This window comes from Ruditapes philippinarum, unplaced genomic scaffold (genome assembly GCF_026571515.1).
Source record: "Ruditapes philippinarum isolate M1 unplaced genomic scaffold, ASM2657151v2 ctg16076_1_1_1_1, whole genome shotgun sequence".
Taxonomy (NCBI): Eukaryota; Metazoa; Mollusca; class Bivalvia; order Venerida; family Veneridae; genus Ruditapes; species Ruditapes philippinarum.
This window is the reverse complement of record NW_026860611.1, coordinates 1-21,553: the sequence shown is the minus strand read 5'-3', so window position 1 is coordinate 21,553 and position 21,553 is coordinate 1. Positions and strand designations below refer to the sequence as shown.

Sequence of the window (21,553 nt, the reverse complement as noted above, 5' to 3'; positions counted from 1 at the left end):
TTTTACAATCTTGATTATACGATGCTTTGTAAATGAGCATATCAGAATCTAACGAGTCAAATAATAACAAATTTCTTAATGTCGTGTCGTTAAATCTAATCATGTGATACTATAGCATTCTACGAAGAAGTTGGGGAATATTGTGTGTCGGTACGTAGACAAGATCTTGTCTGTAATGTTAACTATTGGACGCTTTGGTCTGCAAATCTTACTTATATTTGGTTGGACGGTTGTTCAGAATCTTTGTTTTGAGGGCATTTGCCAACATATGACTGACTTTGACCGCAAGATGACAGACGATTCATAAAAGCGTTGCCTTCAGTCCTTGAAATGGATGATGACAAGTAGAGTCACGGTAGCAAACAAAGCTTATCCGATCAATATAGAAAGAAAGCTTAGTCCTTCTGTCATCCCATTATGTAAGTGGGGATACCGGTAGTTGACTTTATTAATTTTGAAGTCAGTAGTTAAGATGTCTATGTCACTGCGGCATTTATTTACTTCATTTGTAAGATTTGACGAAATGGTCGATGACACCCGATTGGTTGCGAAAAGGGACTGGGACATACATGTCCGCACATATTTCTTGTTTATCATGCTCCCTTGCAAAGAAAAGTGGGATATATTGATTTGCAAATGTGCCTTACTTGAAAATCATCAATTAAATCCACCATTTGTACGGTAGATAAGTTTGGCGTTGAAATACGTGAGGTAAGGGCGATATTTAAAGCGCGAGGCATACTGTCTTGCCTAACAAGGATGTTTACGTTAAAATAGAAATTTGATGCCAAATATTTCGATTAACATTTCTGCAGGTGAAGGTAAAAGTAATGCATCTGCTGGTATATAACAGCGGATAATATGACCCATGCATATCAAATTTCAGTTCAGGTATTATTGTGTTCTTCAGGTATGTAAAGGTGATACTATAATTGTCTGGGTAAACAACATGATAGACGAAGAGTCGGCAACTACCATACACTGGCATGGAATAACACAAACAAACGCAAATCTTACTTATATTTGGTTGGACGGTTGTTCAGAATCTTTGTTTTGAGGGCATTTGCCAACATATGACTGACTTTGACCGCAAGATGACAGACGATTCATAAAAGCGTTGCCTTCAGTCCTCGAAATGGATGATGACAAGTAGAGTCACGGTAGCAAACAAAGCTTATCCGATCAATATAGAAAGAAAGCTTAGTCCTTCTGTCATCCCATTATGTAAGTGGGGATACCGGTAGTTGACTTTATTAATTTTGAAGTCAGTAGTTAAGATGTCTATGTCACTGCGGCATTTATTTACTTCATTTGTAAGATTTGACGAAATGGTCGATGACACCCGATTGGTTGCGAAAAGGGACTGGGACATACATGTCCGCACATATTTCTTGTTTATCATGCTCCCTTGCAAAGAAAAGTGGGATATATTGATTTGCAAATGTGCCTTACTTGAAAATCATCAATTAAATCCACCATTTGTACGGTAGATAAGTTTGGCGTTGAAATACGTGAGGTAAGGGCGATATTTAAAGCGCGAGGCATACTGTCTTGCCTAACAAGGATGTAAAAAAACTTACGTTAAACATAGAAATTTGATGCCAAATATTTCGATTAACATTTCTGCAAGTGCAGGTAAAAGTAATGCATCTGCTGGTATATAACAGCGGATAATATGACCCATGCATATCAAATTTCAGTTCAGGTATTATTGTGTTCTTCAGGTATGTAAAGGTGATACTATAATTGTCTGGGTAAATAACATGATAGACGAAGAGTCGGCAACTACCATACACTGGCATGGAATAACACAAACAAACACCAACTTTATGGACGGGGTACCTAGACTCACCCAGTGCAATATTCAGCCGTTCGAATCATTCAAGTATGTAAAACAATACCTTTTAGTGTGTTGGTATACTATATGTGTTCCCCCTTTTAGCTCACCTGAGCGCTCAATGCCCATGCGAACGTTAAGGGGACTCAATTGGTTATTTTTTGACATGACAGCACTGTAAATAATTTTTATTTTGAGATAAATGCTCCATTTGATGTAGTATTACACCATAAAAGGTGGTTGATATGTTGATATTTATTTAAATTGATACATTTACATATATGATTTAGGTCTGATACAATTTAGCCCCACTGAGGTCAAAAAGTCTTCCGACTTTAAACTTAAGTTTGTTATATAGATTAAGTGAAGACTGAAAATGGAAAAAAAATGCAAAAAGTTGTAAAATATACTTAGAATTATTTTTTTTGCTTAGTTACATGCGTTGCTAACACGCTACATTTTTAAACAACAAAAATGATTATTCGGGAAACGAGGTGAGGGAATTATCTGTAAATTTGCGTCCAGACCCAAATTGAAACACAAACCTTGGACCTTTTTAGGGAGTCGTCAAATATAGTTAAGAATAATTTCATTTAGCCGATATTCGCATATTTAAACAGACATTCGTCAATGTATTGATCTTATACAATTTCTTCCTTCTACCTGCTATTTTACGCTTGCGTAAGGTCGACCTTGCTTTTCATTTCATTTAGCATTAAAACCCCTTTTTACATTTTGCTTCTTTTATAATCACTAATTTCACATTTAGCACTACTTTCGTCAGGTGATAAGCATCTTACATGCTCTTAAACTATTATGTAAACGTTATAAAATTATATTTATGTCCGTTTTAATGAATGAAATATTTATTCGTCTCAGATGCTTATATGTGCCTTTAACTTAAAAAAAATATGTAAAGTGAGATCTTAATTATTGTGCCAAATGTATTACATGTGTGTGCCTTTATGTTTACTGTGTGTAGCAAATCATGCATTGGTTGAGAAAGCTTTAAACGTGAATATATATATTATAATAGTGTATGCTAATTCAGTACAAATACATCATATTGAACTTGTTCAAGTGGGGAGAGTATTAATTTTTATTACGCTTACAACTATATTATAAAACATGTACTCTAAATGATATTCGCTATTCTTTCCGAAAATGCCTCACATGTTTACTTCATGTGTGTTTTTTTTCTTCTCTTTTTTAAAAATAAAATTTCATTTCTTAAGTGATTTTATGAAACAATAGTGCATAGATATTGTGAAATATGTGGAAATAGGTATATCAATAACAAGTTGTAAAATATTTTCTGCTTCTTCTTCTTCGTCTTTCTCTTCTTCTTCTTCTTCACGTTATAATTATTATTACCTATATTATTATTAAAATCATCATCATCATCATCATCATCGTCGTCATCGGCATCATCATCATCATCATCATATCAATATCATTGTTATTAGTACTATTTTAGTTATTATTATTACCATTATTATTTACATGTATTATCATTATTATTAATCTTTAATTATTTATTATTATTTTTTATTACTATTATAACCTAATTAATATTTAGGTATGAGTTTCTCGCGGAGAACGCTGGCACTCACTGGTGGCACTCTCATTCTGGTGTCCAGTTGGGGGACGGTGTCCATGGAGCCTTGATAGTGAGGGAGTCGGAGGTTTATGACCCCTCCTCGAGTCTCTACGACTATGACAGGTCGGATCACATTATGGTGATCACTGATTGGTCAGAGAAACCCGAAATATCTACCTATATGGAGGAAATGCAGCACCGCTGGGTTACACCGAAGATGATTAAAAGTATTTCTTTTCTTATCTGTTTCTTTTTTATCACTCTTATTGTTTTTTGAGGATTTTTTTTTTTGGGGGGGGGGGATTGATCATTCGTTTTTTAATTTTATTTTTTTTCCTTTTTCTCTGTATTTAAAATGAAGCTTTGGAATGAAGCTTTGGTTATATTTTGAACTATTCTATTATGTAAAAACTGAATCTATGCAGGATAAATTCACTGAATTGATTAAAACCGTATTTCCTGAACAAACAAACGCATTTTTAAGTCATAGTCATGTAATTTGGAGTAAATATTTACTTTTACAAATACAACAAAGTCTGTATGCGATAAAGGGTATCATATCTTTTCATATTATAGTACTCAATCTATATGCAAATTTTTAAAGGCATAGAATTTACATTTCTTCTTTCTTTATTTTTTTAGCTCACCTGATCACGAAGTGGTCAAGGTGAGGTATAGTGATGTGCTATGTCCGGCGTACGTCGTCGTGCGTCGTCAACATTTGAGTTGTTAACATTCTAGCAGTCACAGTTTTGATTGGAGCATAATCAAACTTTGTCAGAATGTTTGTCTTAATGAAATACAGGTCATCTTTGGTCAAAATATAGGTCACGGAAGCTAAATATAGAAAAATCTTGTTAACATTCTAGTGGCTGCAAATTTTATCCAAATATTCTGGAAATTGATCAGAAAGGTTGTTTTGATGATTTCTAGTTCAAGTTCGAATATGGGTCATCTCTGGTCAAAAACTAGGTTACAGGAGCTGAAATTAGAAAAATCTTGTTAACATTCTAGTGGCTGCAGTTTTGATCTAAATATCCTGGAAATTGATTAGGAGGGTTGTTTTGATGATTTCTAGGTCAAGTTCGAAAATGGGTCATCTCCGGTGAAAAACAAGGTCAAAGGAGCTAAAAATAGAAAAATCTTGTTAACATTCTAGTGGCTGCAGTTTTGATCCAAATATTCTGAAAATTGGTCAGATGTTTTGATGATTTCTAGGTCAAGTTCAAATATGGGTCGTCTTGGGTCAAAAACTAAGTCACAGGAGCTAAAAATAGAAAAATCTCGTTAACACTATAGTGGCTACTGTTTTGATCTAAATATCTTGGAAATTGGTCTGAAAGTTTTTTTGTGTTTTTTTTGATGATTTCTTGGTCAAGCTGAAATATGGTTTATCTGGGGTCAAAAACTAAGTCACAAGTCAAAGTAATTGTTTAGATGAGTTCGATTGGTCAGGTGAGCGATCAAGGGCCATCTTGTTTTTTTTTATATTTTTCATTGTTTTTTTTTTCACGTTTTCTTACAAATATTTAATTTTTAACATAAACAGTATTGGTGAATGGGCGTGGCAGAAAATATGAGGTAACAGATTTCGTCATTAAAGGTGATGATACGTTCGCTGGATATACGCCTTATGAAGTTTTCACAGTGTCTTCTGGTGAAAGGTATGATGATTATTATAATACTTCACGTTTGTAACGTTGTTTATCATTGGATAACCGTGACGCTTATATAATCTATATATATGGTTGCAGTCGATTTGCGGGGTCCGTACTCTCAGTGCCTGAAAGGGCGAATGGGTCCTCATTAAGCCTAGAATACATACATGCAGTCGATTTATCAATTCATTCATTTGTTCTCTTATTAGGAAGGTTTGCAGTATTCTAAATTCGTTATCAAATCCTTAACATGTTATATGGCCGTATATAAACACATATTTGCAATGTAACCCTCAACTTACGGCTCGGGTTATGTATACAAACAACCGTTTATATACGGCCATATGACCTGTCAAAAATCTTTATAACTTATAAACTTCAACTTTTCGGTGATTTCTTACACTACTGCACTTTATAACGTCACGTTTTGTTTTGCAATATTATGACGTTTTTATGCTCCCCGAAAAATTTCGGGGGAGCATATAGTCGCCGGGTTGTCCGTCCGTCCATACGTACGTCCCAAATTCGTGTCCGGCCCATAACTTTGTTATTTGAAGTGGGATTTTAAAACTATTTCACAGAAATGATCTCCATATTGATACGACATGTCAGGCACAAATTTGGATCGCTACCTTGAAGGTCAAGGTCACAGTATGACCTTGCAGCAAAATCGTGTCCGGTCCATAACTTCATTATTTGAAGTCGGTTTTTAAAACTATTTCACAGAAATGATCTCCATATTGAGACGACGTGGCGCGCGCAACATGCTGGTGCTACCTTATAATTAAAGGTCAATGTCACAGCATGACCTTGCAGCAAAGTCGTGTCCGGCCCATAACTTCGTTATTTGAAGTCGGATTTTAAAACTATTTCACAGAAATGATCACCATATTAAAACAATATGTCGCGCGCAAAATTTGGGTCGCTACCTTGAAGGTCAAGGCCACAGCATGACCTTGCAGAAAATCGTGTCCAGCCCATAACTTTGTTCATTGAAGTCGGATTTTCACAGAAATGATCTCCATATTGAGACAATGTGTCGCGTGCAACATTTTGGTTTTTTTACACTTTGAACTTTGTCTGTGACATATCTCTGACACTACAAGAGGTATACCTTCCTGTGTCCAAAACCTATTCGGGGAGCATCACCCGGTTCAACCAGGTTTTGTTTAATATATTTCTACTCATCTTATACAGATGTATTAGATTCTATTTTGTTTTCATTTAACATTTAAAAAGAAATGATTGCTAAGTTGACGGATTCGTTACAAAAACATTTTCTTGTATTCAGTGTAAATGTATTTTGCCAAGCCAGGATCACACGAAACCTGAAAATGCCAGGTGTAATCCTTCAAGAAAATGCAATTGCCAGATACAATGATATGTAAACAATTCCAAACTGAAGTTCGTCTGGTTCCGAACATCTATTGTAAACATATAGAATTGTATGCGAAGGGCAAGGCTGAAGTTTCCTTAATAATAACCCTCGTACATCTATGTTTATCTTGCTTCTAGGTTTCGTTTCCGGGTTATTGGAGCGACAGCACGATGCTATTTCCGGTTGATGGTTGAAAACCACCAAATTACAGTGATAACAACCGATGGATGGCCAATCACTCCATCAACTGTTGATTCATTCATGGTACATCCAGGTGCGGTATTCTACAATATCAGAAACGACATACAATCTTTAAAGATCAAAAACTACATGAATATCTTTAGGCTGTGATATTTGATTTAACATGTTATCTAGTTCAGTAAGATGTTAAATGAAATTGATTAATTCTATTCGTACTTTAAATATTTCTTTAACCGTTTCTGAACAGTAGCCCTCTCATAAATTACTATTTAGTCATAATTGTACCATAATGAAATGCAAGTTTCCGCAATCATACCATAAAGTGCTGTTCACGCTTGATAAAAATCAGGTGAGAGATACGACTTTGTGTTGCTTGCCAACCAGACGCCCGGTGACTACTGGATAAGGATTCAATCATACGGTGACTGTGTGGGTGGCGGCAATGATGGGCACGGTGCAGCTGTACTGCATTATAACGGCTACGAAGGCAAAGATGATTACATGCCAAATACTGACGTAGAAGATTTTTCTCAAAAAGGCATTGTAAGCATAAGATGTTGTTGTTTTTTAAAGAATATAAAATTTTATAGCTACCGTATACATATTATTTTACAACATAAAGCGGTGTTTATTAGAGACTTATCATATCGAAATCGGAACATTCTAGATCTTAAAGTGTATAGGTCATATTTCAAACATTAATAAAAAAGAGAAAAAATATCATTTGGATATTTCCTAAAAATATAATGATGATAGAGATTTAAGCAATTTGTTTAGTATATGTTTATAAAGAATAATAATTCTTGTTGTAGACCAAATTATTATCTGCTATATGTGCACATGTTTTATAGGATCATGTATCTAACATTTATCAACAACATCCATATACATATATAATTCTTCTGTGGTTGGTTGTCATATATGTTTCCATGTACATGTATATCACCATGTAACTGTACCATACATTACATCAATATGGATAATTTCACTTTAAAATTAGACACATCATACATACAGTTGTATGAAGTTATATCTGTTGAAATATCATATTATATAAATTTAAAAACGGTAAAATTATGTTGTTTTCATAATTTTGAACGTAAGCATAATAAATGTAAAATTATGTTCCGGAACAAGATATATCCTGCTCCTATTAGGTTTTGTCGTGACTTCACGCATGGTACACTCGATTTCAATAGAATATACACATTTCTGTACTCATTTTAATCACATTTACATTTCAAATACAGAAAATATGTAGCCTTATAAACTTTAAAGGCCAATAAAGCCCCAAAATGCAATCATTCATTTTTCTAGCCGTCCGGTTAGCTCAATAGGCAGAGCGTTGGACTGTGAATCGGTCGACCCGGGTTCGATTCCTGACGACGCAGGTCACTTTCGTTGTGATTGATCATGAAATCTTTTCTAGGGTCATTCGCACTGTACCTCTTCTCTGGTATGTACAGAAGTTTCAGTTCCTTGCGAAAGTGAAGGCAACTAGTACTGGTAAACTGCTTGACAGCCTGCCTGGAACGATGCGGTGGCTGAACTGTTCTCTGCTAAATTCAACGTGGCTTACTGCTTTGATCCGGAGTGTAAACTACAAAAAACCACCACCAACATTCTTGTTTCTCAGAAAAACGTTTTTAATTTTTGGTATTTTGTATCAGTTCCAAAAAGTTACTAAATGTCTCGTAGATGGAGTATCTTTTGCTTTTGTTTGTTCTTTGCCCAACTGAAAAGAAGCACTGAACATAGAGTGATTTGTTGTAAAGGTAGCAAAATGTAAACAAATAAGTATTTTGACTTCCATACAAAATACTCATTTACTAAATACACACAATGTATACCATTTGCAAACATAGCAAACTAAGCAACAGATAGTATATTATTTGGCAAATGAGTAGTTTTTTGGAAACTCTGACAAGATACCAAAGATAAAAGTTGTTATAGAAATACAAAATACAGCATTTCTAAGGCATACTGGGTCTTTAACAAGTCTACAACTATTCTAAAACATCGCACCCTTTAATAACGATACGTTTCTGTATTCTAGGTTTTGAACCCTGGCTCGGAACAGAACACTGACAGAAGCATTCTTCCCCATGCCAATATGAGGTATGACCCTCCTGACGGACAAACCGAAGACTTCACGGATGAGAAAGTTGGTCTTAGATATTACATTAGTAAGTTCGTGGTTGCTGGTACTAATTTATTAACCCATACCGCGCTTGTTCTATTTAATGGACTTTTCCGTCTTACCATCTGGACAAAACCATTCATTAGTTTTAGGGATGTTTTCAAAGTAACTATAAACTTAATAGTGAACAGTGCAGATCATGATCAGACGTCACGGATGTGCTGTGCATTGGTCACATTGGTAGAGTCAGTTGCCACCAGCAGGCTAAACTTTATTAAAGTGTAAAATTCCTCAATTTACAGGCAACATTTTAATCAGAATTTCTGCATGCCTTTAAAACTTTTAAAAAAATGATCCATAGACGGTGTGTGTAGACGTTGTTTCGGAACATAATTCCTTGTAAACTGCAGTAGTTTTTGATTTTTTAAGAAACAATGTATTTAGAATACATCTTTATTACTCGTTCCATAAATATTAAACAATATGTACGGTATATGTAATGCGTGTACTAATACCGTTATTTCTTCTGCATTCATTTTTCATCTGTAACCGAATTTATTACATTATTACAGTGCTGTGGTACCAGTCTACAGATAACTCATATTACAGTCATCCCGAGTACTACCCGAACCCTGTCAGATGGGGACTTCTTACTCCAACTCTAAATAATGTATCCTTTGCTTTTGATATTTTTTTATAGTTTACTCGTTATGATTATAAAGAAAGTTTGGCTCTTACTTTAATACTGGTTTTACATAAGGAAACAAGGGCACAACCCCCGTAAGATCCGATCCCAGGATTGAAAGGGCAACGCCCATACTACTTACATATCATGCATTGTAACCTCTGTACAGCGGTCCTTCGTAGAGCAATAACCTTTATGAAGCAACCTAAACTAAGGTTTAACCTCTCTAGTGTAAAACATATCAACAACAATAAACATCTTTGCCTCCCAAAGGGTTTTGGTCTACAGAGGTAGCACAGTATATGTTTGAATTAGGATATGTTTTCTTTTAAATTTTTATACTAGTACGCATATGTAATTTAAAGAACATCTGTACTGTACATATAGAAATTATTACTCAATTTTGCATTCCCGTTTGTAAAGAAAAATAATTTTAAAAATAGCAATTAAAATATAATGTGACCTTGACAAGAGAAGCTTACGATGACACGTCCAGCTGCACCGCTAGCCACACAGTGGGACGATGCTGAGAAGAATTTCTGTAACACGTCAACAATAAACACGAAAACTCAATGCAACGATGACCTTTGTTTATGTACACATATGCTGGACATTCCTAAAGGCGAGGTATGTTCTGTACATAATGTAACATGTAAATGTAAATGTAATAATATTGCATTAACTAAAATATGAGTATTATAGGGGCAAGTCTGAAACTTGTATTTGGCGCGAGGCGATCTCACAATATGCAGTAGCACCGAATATGATGCGCTCTAGTAAAATCGTCTAGAGTCAAACAGTCTTTAATACTCCTGTTGTTGTCGCTATTCCTGGTCGGCGACATATACTCTTGACTTGTCCATTTCTATCTGTACACCGCCTACCTTTAGCCAATCATAATGGAGAATTAAATACCACATGATAACAAAATGGACGACAAAAGATCTCCAAAAGGGCGCTTACGGGGCACGCCTCCGCCATGTTTTTGTCGGGTTGACTATATATAGAACTGAAATACTTTCTTGAAACCAGTGTGTAGGCAAAAAATACCTTGCTGAACGGCGATACCTAGCATCATTTTTGGAAATAACCTTGTTGATATTTATTCATAACGTAATATGGTTGGTATAACGCCAGCATGTCATTCCTATTTCTATCGCCTGGTATTGGTGCAAGTGATACATACATCAAATGTAAAAAAAACGTTACATTCACGTATATAATGACAAGGCTTATTTAAATCATTCATTGGTAATGATTTGTGACATTTTATCAATTTGAACACGATTTCTTTCGAGCTCATAGTTTTGAGGAGTTGTAATTAACAGCGAAGAATTAAAATGGATATAGATAGGTTGTTAACATTGTATCAAACATAGAGGTCGTAGATCCTGGACTCTCTGATTCTAGTGGAAAAATCTTACGTGACCATTTTGCTGTTACATTTGATGTCAAAGCCTCAAAACCTGCACCGGTACGGAAATTGGTTTCTTACAGAAAACTTCGCGCAATTGACATTGATTCTTTTCGAGATGACATACGGAAAATGGAATTCTTCAACAAAGAGTGTATCCCTTCTGACATAGATGGTTTTATGATGGAATATTCAGACAGTCTAACCTCTATTTTGGATAAACATGCTCCGATGATTAACAAGACTATTACATTGAGACCTGCTTGTCCGTGGTATACAGAGCAACTCCACGAAGCCAAACATGAAAAACGTAAACTAGAACGGAAATGGCGTGAAACTAAACTTACAATAGACCATCAGATCTACAGAACACACTGTTCTAGTGTTAACAAGCTGTTAAAACAAGCTCGTGTAGAATACTATACAAGTAAAATAGAGTCTTGTGGCAATGATCATAAAAGTCTATCTAAGATTACCAAAGGTCTACTTGGAGATACAAATGAAGTGATTCTACCATTTGATTCATCTTCAGAGCGCCTTGCCCAGAAATTCAGTGACTTCTTTATCGGAAAGATTGAAAGAATAAGGAATAACATACGTTCTCAAACACAATCGGTACCGGATAATGTAGATATGGAATCTGAATATACGGGTGTCAAATATACTGTGTTTGCTCCAACCACAGAGCAAGAAGTGAAAGCATTGATTAAAAAATCAGCCACCGAATCCTGTGAGTTAGATCCCATTCCAACATGGCTGTTAAAAGAATGCCTAGATGAACTAAATGCTGCATATATATACGTACACGGTACAGTTTATGGAAATGATGCCCTCTTCAAGATATTTTTACAAATATAAAGTTTTTGTCTGGACATATTAAACCAGACTAAAATTCGATTTATTACCAGTGATAACCAGTTTTATAAACGTATCCTTGGATGCTGCTTATGTACCAAAAATGTTCAAACACTCACGAATAAGACCACTTCTAAAGAAACCAAATCTAGATCCTAACGAACTGAAAAACTATAGGCCTGTGTCTAACTTGCCATTCCTGTCTAAAATCTTGGAAAAGGTCGTTGACGTACGACTTGAGAGCCATCTGAAGACAAATAATCTACACGAGGTCAACCAATCTGCTTATCGCAAGTTCCATTCGCCCGAGACTGCATTGTTAAAAGTTCAAAATGACATTCTACGGTCTTTGGATAATAACAATGTGACTATTCTCGTGATGCTTGATTTGTCTGCTGCTTTTGATACAATTGATCACGGAACGCTCCTTCGCCGCCTTGAACGACACTTTGGAATAACAGGCAAGCCACTCGCATGGATGACGTCATACCTGACCGACCGATACCAGACTGTATGCATAAACAACAAACTATCACAGTCAGTCCACATGGAGTACAGTGTACCTCAAGGGTCTGTCCTGGGACCCAAGAGCTATGTGATGTATACGAAACCTGTCGGAGAAATCTGCCGTAAACATGATCTAAACAACCATTTCTTCGCAGATGACTCACAACTCTATCTATCCTTCAAACCAGTGACTAATATTTCAATTCAAGAGAATATAAACCGTATTGAAAGATGTCTTGAAGATATTGTAAGTTGGATGAATGCCAACATGCTGAAGCTAAACGGCGATAAAACAGAGTTGATCATCTTCTCATCTGAACAAAACGCACAACCTGTTTCAGATGTTACAGTAACAGTCGACGGTTCGAAAATTAGCCAATCATCTAGTGTGCGCAATCTTGGTGCATTTCTTGACTCGAACATGAGGATGGAACAACATGTAAATAATGTCTGTAGGAACTGTTATGCACAATTAAGACAAATCGGTCACATCAGACCCTATCTTACTGTTAAAGCAACCAAATCTCTAGTAAATTCACTTGTTACTTCTAGGTTAGACTACTGTAATGCACTGTTATATGGAGTCTCTAAGCAGTCAATGACCAAGTTACAACATGTTCAAAATACAGCAGCTAGAATTGTGACCAAAACACTCAAATATGACCACATAACACCTATCTTACGTGAACTTCACTGGCTTCCGGTAGAGTATCGGGTCGAACATAAAATTTTGACTTATACATATAAATCCCTCATCGATCAATCACCAGCCTATATAAAAGACATGATAGACGTGTACATCCCAGTCAGAAATCTGAGGTCCCAGAATAACTCAATGACATTAGTTGTGCCTAAATCTCGGACAGTACGATATGGTGACAGGTGCTTCCAGACAGCCGCAGCGAAATTATGGAACGCGTTACCACCTGACGTTAGAGACTGTAATACCTTGCCATGTTTTAAGAGAGCTCTCAAAACACATTATTTCATAAAGTTCTATGGACGTTAGTTCATAAATCATCATACATGTACTACTTTTGCTATATTATCAGTGTTAATTTTAATTGTGCCTTGATTTTAAACTAAATGTGTCTGTATTTCTTACCATCCTTTACTGGTTTTAGATTATCATTATTGTTTAATAGGTTTACTTAATTAATGTTGTACATTATGTCTTATATATATATATATATGATTATGTTTTATCGGATTTATGTAAAGCACTCTTGAACATTTATTATTTATGAAAAGAGTGCTATAGAAATGTGGTATATAATAATAATAATAATAATAATAATTAACATATCGCAAGATCTAAAATCCTTTATTTTGTCTTCAAACCACGTGTTTGTACAGTAAATCATCTTGTAGTAAAATATATGATGCCAACTTCTTGTCTTATGACCTTTAGAGACAATCCGTATCTATGAAATTGTTAAACATTTTACATTGCCAATTGCTGCAGCGCCCCAAAGCTGGTTCGAGACGGTTTTGCATTTATAAAATGTTAGACATTTTAAATATAATCTAGTAAAACTAGTTTTAGTATCAAGAAAATGTGATTACATAACAAATATATTTTAGGTTGTAGAGTTGTTTCTTATTGGAGCGGCTGGAGACCCTCATCAGATGCATCTCCATGGTTACACGTTCCGTGTTGTTGGAGAAGGATATGTAAGTTTATACAAAAATAAGAGAGTAAAATATAAATTAACAAATACCAAATTTACGTGCATTTCTTTATGTCAATTCCATTATGCGATTAGATTGTTCCTAACAGTTTTTTTCTTCTTCTTTTTGAAACGTTGATTGGACTACATATTGCCGCAATTTCTTTCTGTTATTAGACTGATTAGGTCTACAAAGAGCATATTTTTCATAAGTATTTTTTTATATATTTATGCAATTTTTTTGGAAAACAAAATATTGATAGAATTCTAAAGTGATTTAGTATGAACATATATATGATGAATGATTTCATAGCATTTTATTCTAGAACAATTTATTAGCTGCTATATATTGATGTGATATCGGATCATAGACCAATTCACTTAATTTAAACGGAATGGCATACATATATCTTATTATTGTAATTTATGGATCAAAATTTTGACTTATATCATTGCAGCTGACCAACATATCAACAAATGACTTTCTGAAAATTGACATTGATGACATTAAGGCCAGGGACGCCAACGGAAACGGGGAATTCCCGCGCATGCTCACTAATCCGCTTTACAAAGATACGGTAGCAGTACAGGGACGTGGAGGTTATACCATCATCCGATTCAAGGCAGATAATCCAGGTAAATTATTGTTTTAATTGAACTCTATTCCAAGATATTTTTACATGGATAAGTGGAAATAGAGACTAATATGTTATGTTGAAATTAAAATAAACTGGAAATATTAGACAGAAGCATATTGGTAAGGTTGATTAAATCATTCTATTTTATGTGAGTTCCTTTGTCTTGCATAGACTAGTGTTGAACTCTTGACAATTTCAGTATTGTTTTGAATGGCTGAAAAATGCCTAAAAGTCTGAATATTATATCATCTTTTACATTATAGGTATGTGGTTTTTCCACTGTCATTCCGAGGGTCATTTGATGCAAGGTATGGCTATGGTTATGAAAGTTGGAGACCCGGACAATTTTCCTACACCACCCAAGGACCATCCTAAATGTGGCGGATACTCTTTCTACAAAAAACAAAACTCTGAAGATGGCAACGAGAATGACGAAACTTCCGGCAGCACGCGCAACTTTGCTACAATCGTATTTATTGTTGCAATAATTGCTTTACAAAAAGTTTTCTGAACTTAAAAACTCACTTGAAATATTTTGTTCAATACAGCAAGACTATAAAAATGGTTACTAAATGGTATATTTTACTCATTCAAGTGTCATGACACTAATATAAGGTATACATAGTATAATATGAGTTTTATTGTTAACCAACAAACATCGTGTAATTAATACTTTTGAAGCTTCGTGTCTCCAGGGTAGTGGAAAAAAAATCAAAAGAATCAAAATATTAACAGTTTAATAAATGTATATAGATCCCAGTACAAATGCCATATCAAGTAACGATTTTATCACAATTACGAATGTAGTTATGGGTTGTTTTAATGTGATTAATTTAGTTTTTTTAGATATTGGTGAAAACGTGCGTGCTGCTTTTTTATACTACAACAATTATTAGTTGTAGTTCAGATGGAATCTGTGTACTTCCTATTACACTCGACGTATTTGTTGTCAAAAAAATTAATGCACAATCACGAGTGTGTACATGTTAATTTTGTTATATCAAGCATAATTTACCTTGTCTATTGTGATAGATTTTATTTTCATAATTTCATTTTGCTCATTTATCCTTACAAAACGAAGAGGGTGAAAATTTGGAATAAGAACCTCGAAGTATTTGATCTTATACTTGTACTTTTTTGACCGGCCTTTTCCCAATGTTTTCATAATGTACACTTTTTATATAATCTTTTTTTACATATTTTAATGAAAATCACGTTATCGCTGTTTTTCTATGTTTTTCTTTTATATATTTTTATATCATTTCTTGTTGCTATAAATACACATTTATCTATAAGAAAATGTAATCAACATTACTAATCAACATTGCAGCTACGTCGTAGTAATACATGTATAAACTTGATGTAGACATTTCATATAATCATTCAACTTGATTTTAACTTACCAAGAACGGATTAGTCTTGAGAAAAATTTAAAATCATTGAACGGAGATTGCGATGGGCAACAGTATTATCAATGCAAGTGATTTATTTTTTTATTAAGTGTTGTAGTGGTATAAAAATCCAAATTTTATATGAATACTCACTTTCTTATTTACATACAAAAATTATATACATTTTCAAATTATTTACACTTACTTACATTCTATAATCTATATTTAACTGTTTTTAATATGTTATATACACTTTTTTCATAATAAATACTCAACATTTTACGTTTTTGCAATGATTTTGTTTTAGTGATTTCTTTATTAATTTTGTTTATGTACGTCTGATGCCTAAACCCATAACATGTGAATATTCCACTCTATCTAGCCTCGTTTTCATATTCTGCGTCCAAAAAATCCGTATCAAATCTACATTGTACTCTATTTAGCCTCGTTGTCATCCTTCAAAAGTCCAAAAGATCCATATGAAATTCATATTGTACTCGAAGTAAATATATCTTTAATGTATAACAAAATACTGTTGATTTTGAGTGTTTTCGAACTTGTAATGTGTTTTCTCCTTAAGAATTGATGTAATCGATTAAGCGCCTTGTTTAATATACGTTTAACAGTTTGTGGCGCCGTTAAATGTCGCAACGCCGCTAAATGTCGCACCATTGCCGCTAAATGTCGCAACCGCCGCTTTATGTCGCAAAATCATTTGCCGTTAAATGTCGCAATATTAACGTTAAATGTCGCACGAATTTCCCTTACCGTTAAATGTCGCAACACTACCGTTAAATGTCGCAAGATGTAAATTCATGTTAAAATCATGATTAAAGTAGTATTATATTACTTTTTAACATTCTCATAGTTATTTTTATTGTAATTGCCATCTTTGTTTTACTTGTTTTCTTTTATGAACCTAAATATCGAGGTTTTGAGCTGCTATATAATGTAATTTTTAGGCTAGAAAGGATAATTGATACTAATTCTCAATAGATAAGTATTTTTTTTTTGTTTCCCATTTTCATTTGTAACCCTGATTGACAACAGATTAAAGGTATTATGGTATTGTCGCTCTCAGAATTTGGTTTCGGTAATTTCATTTATTTTCTCAGACACTACCGAATTTACTTTAAATGTGGTTTATTTGTTTACTATGATCATATGATGCAATATCAAAGGGCAGATAATCCTAGATATAGTTTGCAAAGTTATTCCCCTTATTTCTCTAAGATGTTTTCGCTCTGATTAACATTTTGGTTACGGCTAATTTCAAACATATTCACTTTAAACTTAAATACTTATAACATTTAAAAGTACTAATGCATTTCTACAGGACAGATGATCCTGACAGGTATTTTTGCTAAATTATCTCCTTTTTTATATTCCCCCCCCCCCCCCCCAAATACATATTAAATATTCACTTCAAACGTGAAGGCAAATTTTTTTATTTTATCAGAAACGGCAAATACGTGAAAAACATAGTATGAAATGCACGGTCAATACGAAAACAAAAATTATCATGTAGTACTCCTTGATCATGTAGTATTCGATCCGCAGTCGGGCGTTAGATATGACCGAATTTTACGATTAACACATATAATATGCACCGGAATTTTTGTTAGCAGCCAGCCCGCATAGCTCAATCGGTTAGAGCGCGAGACTTGTAATCTCGACCTTGTGGGTTCGATTCCCGGACTGGCCAACCAAAATTACTAATCAGTCTTTTGGATAACACTTTTAATCGAGGTCCCATGGCTGGGTGCTTAAACAACTTGGCACGTTAAAGAACCAGGGGAAGCTTCTGAAATTGGGGCATCTTGCTGTACCTGTAATTGCACTATCTCCAAAATCTAAAATGACTAATACACTTCTGGAGGACTCGCCCATATGGGCAACCGGTGGCGAGTATAAATAAACGCAAATACACACACAGTAAGCACACCGTATTACCGGCGCCAGTGATGGCAGATCACTGCAGTGATGGCAGATAGCTGAAATTTACCGATTGGTACAGGTAGGTTATCAATTTGGTTGGTATTATTATATCACACAGCCTTAAATTTACTTTGTCGGCGCTAATGCTGCCGATTATAAGATACTAAATCGATGTAATAAAGGGGAGACTATTAACCTTGCAACTGACAAGATCTGTGGATATCAGTGTATCATAAAACAATGTATGTTAATGTATGTCCACCTTAATGTTAGTACGGTTGTTAATATTTTAGCATAGTAAATGTAATTCAAAGGCAAACTGCAACGCGATTTCAAACGTAAAAAATTAAAAAAAATGAATCCACGTTGTCGTGTTTTTCAAGAACTTGATAATATAGGAAAATATTTGAACTGTAGATAATATTATCTTAACATTACATTAACATACATTGTTTTATGATACACTGATTTCCACAGATCTTGTCAGTTGCAAGGTTAATAATCTTCCCTATATTACATAGAGGATATTTGTTTGTTTGTGTGTAAGATGAAATTTTATTTCATCGAGTGGGCTTTAAAAACAGTATTGTCACGAGTGGCGTAGCCACGAGTGAGAATACTGTTTTTAAAGTTCACGAGATGAAATAAAATTACATCTTACACAACAAACAGACAAATTTTCTTTTCATTTTATGCTTAAAAACAAGTTAAAACGAAATTTCCATAATTTTAACGTTAATATTAAAATCTGTTTCCCCCATTGAGAGCCCCATTTAGACGGAATTTCTCATTTTAAACAAGAAGTCTTGAGCTGAAAAAAAGTCCGCCAATCAAGGTTAAATGACGGTGATATTTATTCATTTTATCAAAAAATATGAATGATCGCTTGTTTTAATAATAAAAACAAACAATTCTTGTAGGAGAAAAAGTCCAACCATCCATCCATATTTCTGTTACTTACTGCGAATTTATATTAGACCTGGCTTTGTAAAATGTAAGCGGCAGCCATTTTTTAAAGTTGTGTATTTCATGGGAGGAAAATAATTGTGTAAGATTCAGAAGGATATAATTTGGATTTGTTAGTCATACACCTTTTTAAAAGAAAGAAAACTTATTTTAGGATTGTAACAGACAAAAAATAAGTGTTGACAGAAGTGAAAACATTCAGAAAAGGAGCTAGGAAACTGGAAAACTTGGAAGCTTGCTAAGGAACGCTGGTTTGATTTACTTATTTTACGAGTGATGGCTGTCAATGCTTTTCAATTTTTCATAAAGCATACGGCAGTTATTGCTTGTAGGATACTTTAATATGCCCAAATGTCATCAAGAGCAGTTTTGCATGGGGAAGGAATGTATTTTTCAGACTGTAAAAACGAAACAAAAAATTTTTAGAGACGAAATTTGGTGATTGGAATTTGAAGGAATAGAAGTAAGTTTTCTCTCTTTACTACTTTTGACATTTAAGTTATTTATCTATTTCAGCTTTGCTATTTCTTTTAACAGCCTCTGACATTGTCAGAATTGTCAGTAAAAATAAAATTGAGGTACTACATGGGGAAAATCTTAAAAAAAGTAGTTTCGTCATTGAAAAAAGTGAAATTATATTTTGATAATTTTCACTGTGAAATTATCAAATATAATTTTCACGGATAAATCAGTAATCCACTGAAAAGCATAAAATAAATCGATTTAGTAACTTATAATCTGCAGCATTAGCGCCGACTAAGTAAATTTCAGTCTTAATATGTCATAAAGCGATGAACATTATTTACTCGAAAAAATAATGTCATATGCTAGCAAATGAATATCCACTTACCGAAGTTACAGCTGTAATATGCAAATGGTGTTATGTCTTGAAAAAGGAGTGAATTATGCGCTGCTAAACTTAAGATACATATGGTATTGTATGCATGTAACTGACAGACACAGCAGATCAAGCACACTTGCATGAATATAGAAAAATGAATTTCCTCTTGTTAATTGCTCTATTTATAGTGCAATTTGGTCGTACTGAATCATCACATTTGGTATTGTAACTTCGTGTTGCTAAAAAGCTTTTTCGATGCACATACCGCATTAATAACTTTTCTATCTTGTGAAAATATTAGAAATGATAGTTAACGTCTCAATTCCGACTAAAAGGGCGCAAAGAATAGAGGAATTGATAAAAGATTGACCTTGATTTTCTGTCAGAATGTTAGCCACTTTCATGGTATTTCTGCCATCGACGGCAGCATTTAAAATAAGTATCTGCCTACAACGGCAGCATTTTTTCTTCGACCGGACCAGATTGAACGTCTGTAAAACTTTCAAGAAAAGACTCACGGGGTAGATAATGGGCTTGCGCGACCCCAATGGATGAACGTCTATATTAATAACACAAAATCCTACCATTTAGTCAAAACTTGAGATATTTTGAACAAAAAACAAACATCTTCACTGTTTTTTTCCGAAGCTGTCACTTTTAACCTGCTCAAGATAGTCTAAAAACAGAAAAAACGAGTCCAAAATTACCTAATAGTTTCATAGCAATGAAATGGACCGTATTTATGTAATATAATAATACAAACCAAATTAATAACCTACCTGTACCGATTGGTAAATTTCAGCTATCTGCCATCACTGCAGTGATCTGCCATCACTGGCGCCGGTAATACGGTGTGGTAAGCAGATGGAGTTCACAAGAATAAGTACATTTTACGATTTGTCAAACAATACTTACGCTTTGACATTGTGGCAAGTGATATTTTACTCGCCAAGTCGCTTTATCCTATGAAAGATTCTCAGTAAATACCATATAATAAGAATACAAATAATGGGTTAAGCTCATATTGGCCTTGCTATTTGGCTGTAGACAGCTAGCCGTATTGGCCAGAGAATTTAGGCTTTTTATATCATTGCTTTGCTGTAATGAAAATCTTAATCTGTAAGCTTCATTTTAAATATTTCAATGAAACTAAATCTGACATCTTTCGAAAAGCACAAGACATGAATAATACATATGTAACGAAGATATTAGTTAGATATCTGTAACCACTTTTATGCTCGTATTTTTATTCACGAGTTTGATTTGAACTTTTTTTCTTATCATGTCCGAATGCGCATGTCGAGTACGTCATAGTGAAGTTCAAATGACCATAAATACAAAACATACGCACAATAGAGTATCTATTTTAAGATAATTTTAAGAACTTTATTTTTCAAAACAAAAACATAAGACAGATGTGTAAAGAAAACATCTTTTTAAATTTATTGCAACAATAATATGAATAACCACTGCCTTTCTGGCGTTAAAATGGAAATAAAAACACGCATACGAGAACAAATTTGATAAAAGCGTAAACTGTTGTGTGAACTTTCACTCTGCAAATTAAAATCTATTCTAACTTTTGTGACCATGCCCCATTGATCCCTACCTCAATCAAAAGGAAGAATACCATGCAAGTTATCTACCTTCCAAATATGAAATACATTTGTCAATAAATAAAGGCTGTAAAAAAGTGTAGAAATCTATTTTTAAAACTGGCGACCTTGACCCAACTGAACCCTTACTCCATCCAAAGGAGAAGACTTCAATTTAGTTCCTACAAATATAAAAGTCATCTCTCAAAAGAATAATGTTAATGCACCTGTAAAAATTT

The 21,553-nt window shown here is 34.2% G+C and overlaps 1 protein-coding gene across 1 annotated transcript; it reads left to right on the top strand.

Annotated features, from left to right (window-relative positions):
- Positions 1 to 1,724: 1,724 nt before the first annotated feature.
- On the top strand, positions 1,725 to 16,256 carry LOC132712777 (uncharacterized; the record flags this gene model as incomplete). Its single annotated transcript, XM_060695216.1, is given in 11 exon segments — positions 1,725 to 1,885; positions 3,417 to 3,664; positions 4,987 to 5,101; positions 6,611 to 6,747; positions 7,024 to 7,217; positions 8,731 to 8,860; positions 9,387 to 9,484; positions 9,977 to 10,126; positions 13,860 to 13,949; positions 14,404 to 14,581; positions 14,847 to 16,256. Coding segments are annotated over 11 exon segments (1,749 nt in total), but the record flags the coding sequence as incomplete, so codon positions are not given.
- Positions 16,257 to 21,553: the final 5,297 nt, after the last annotated feature.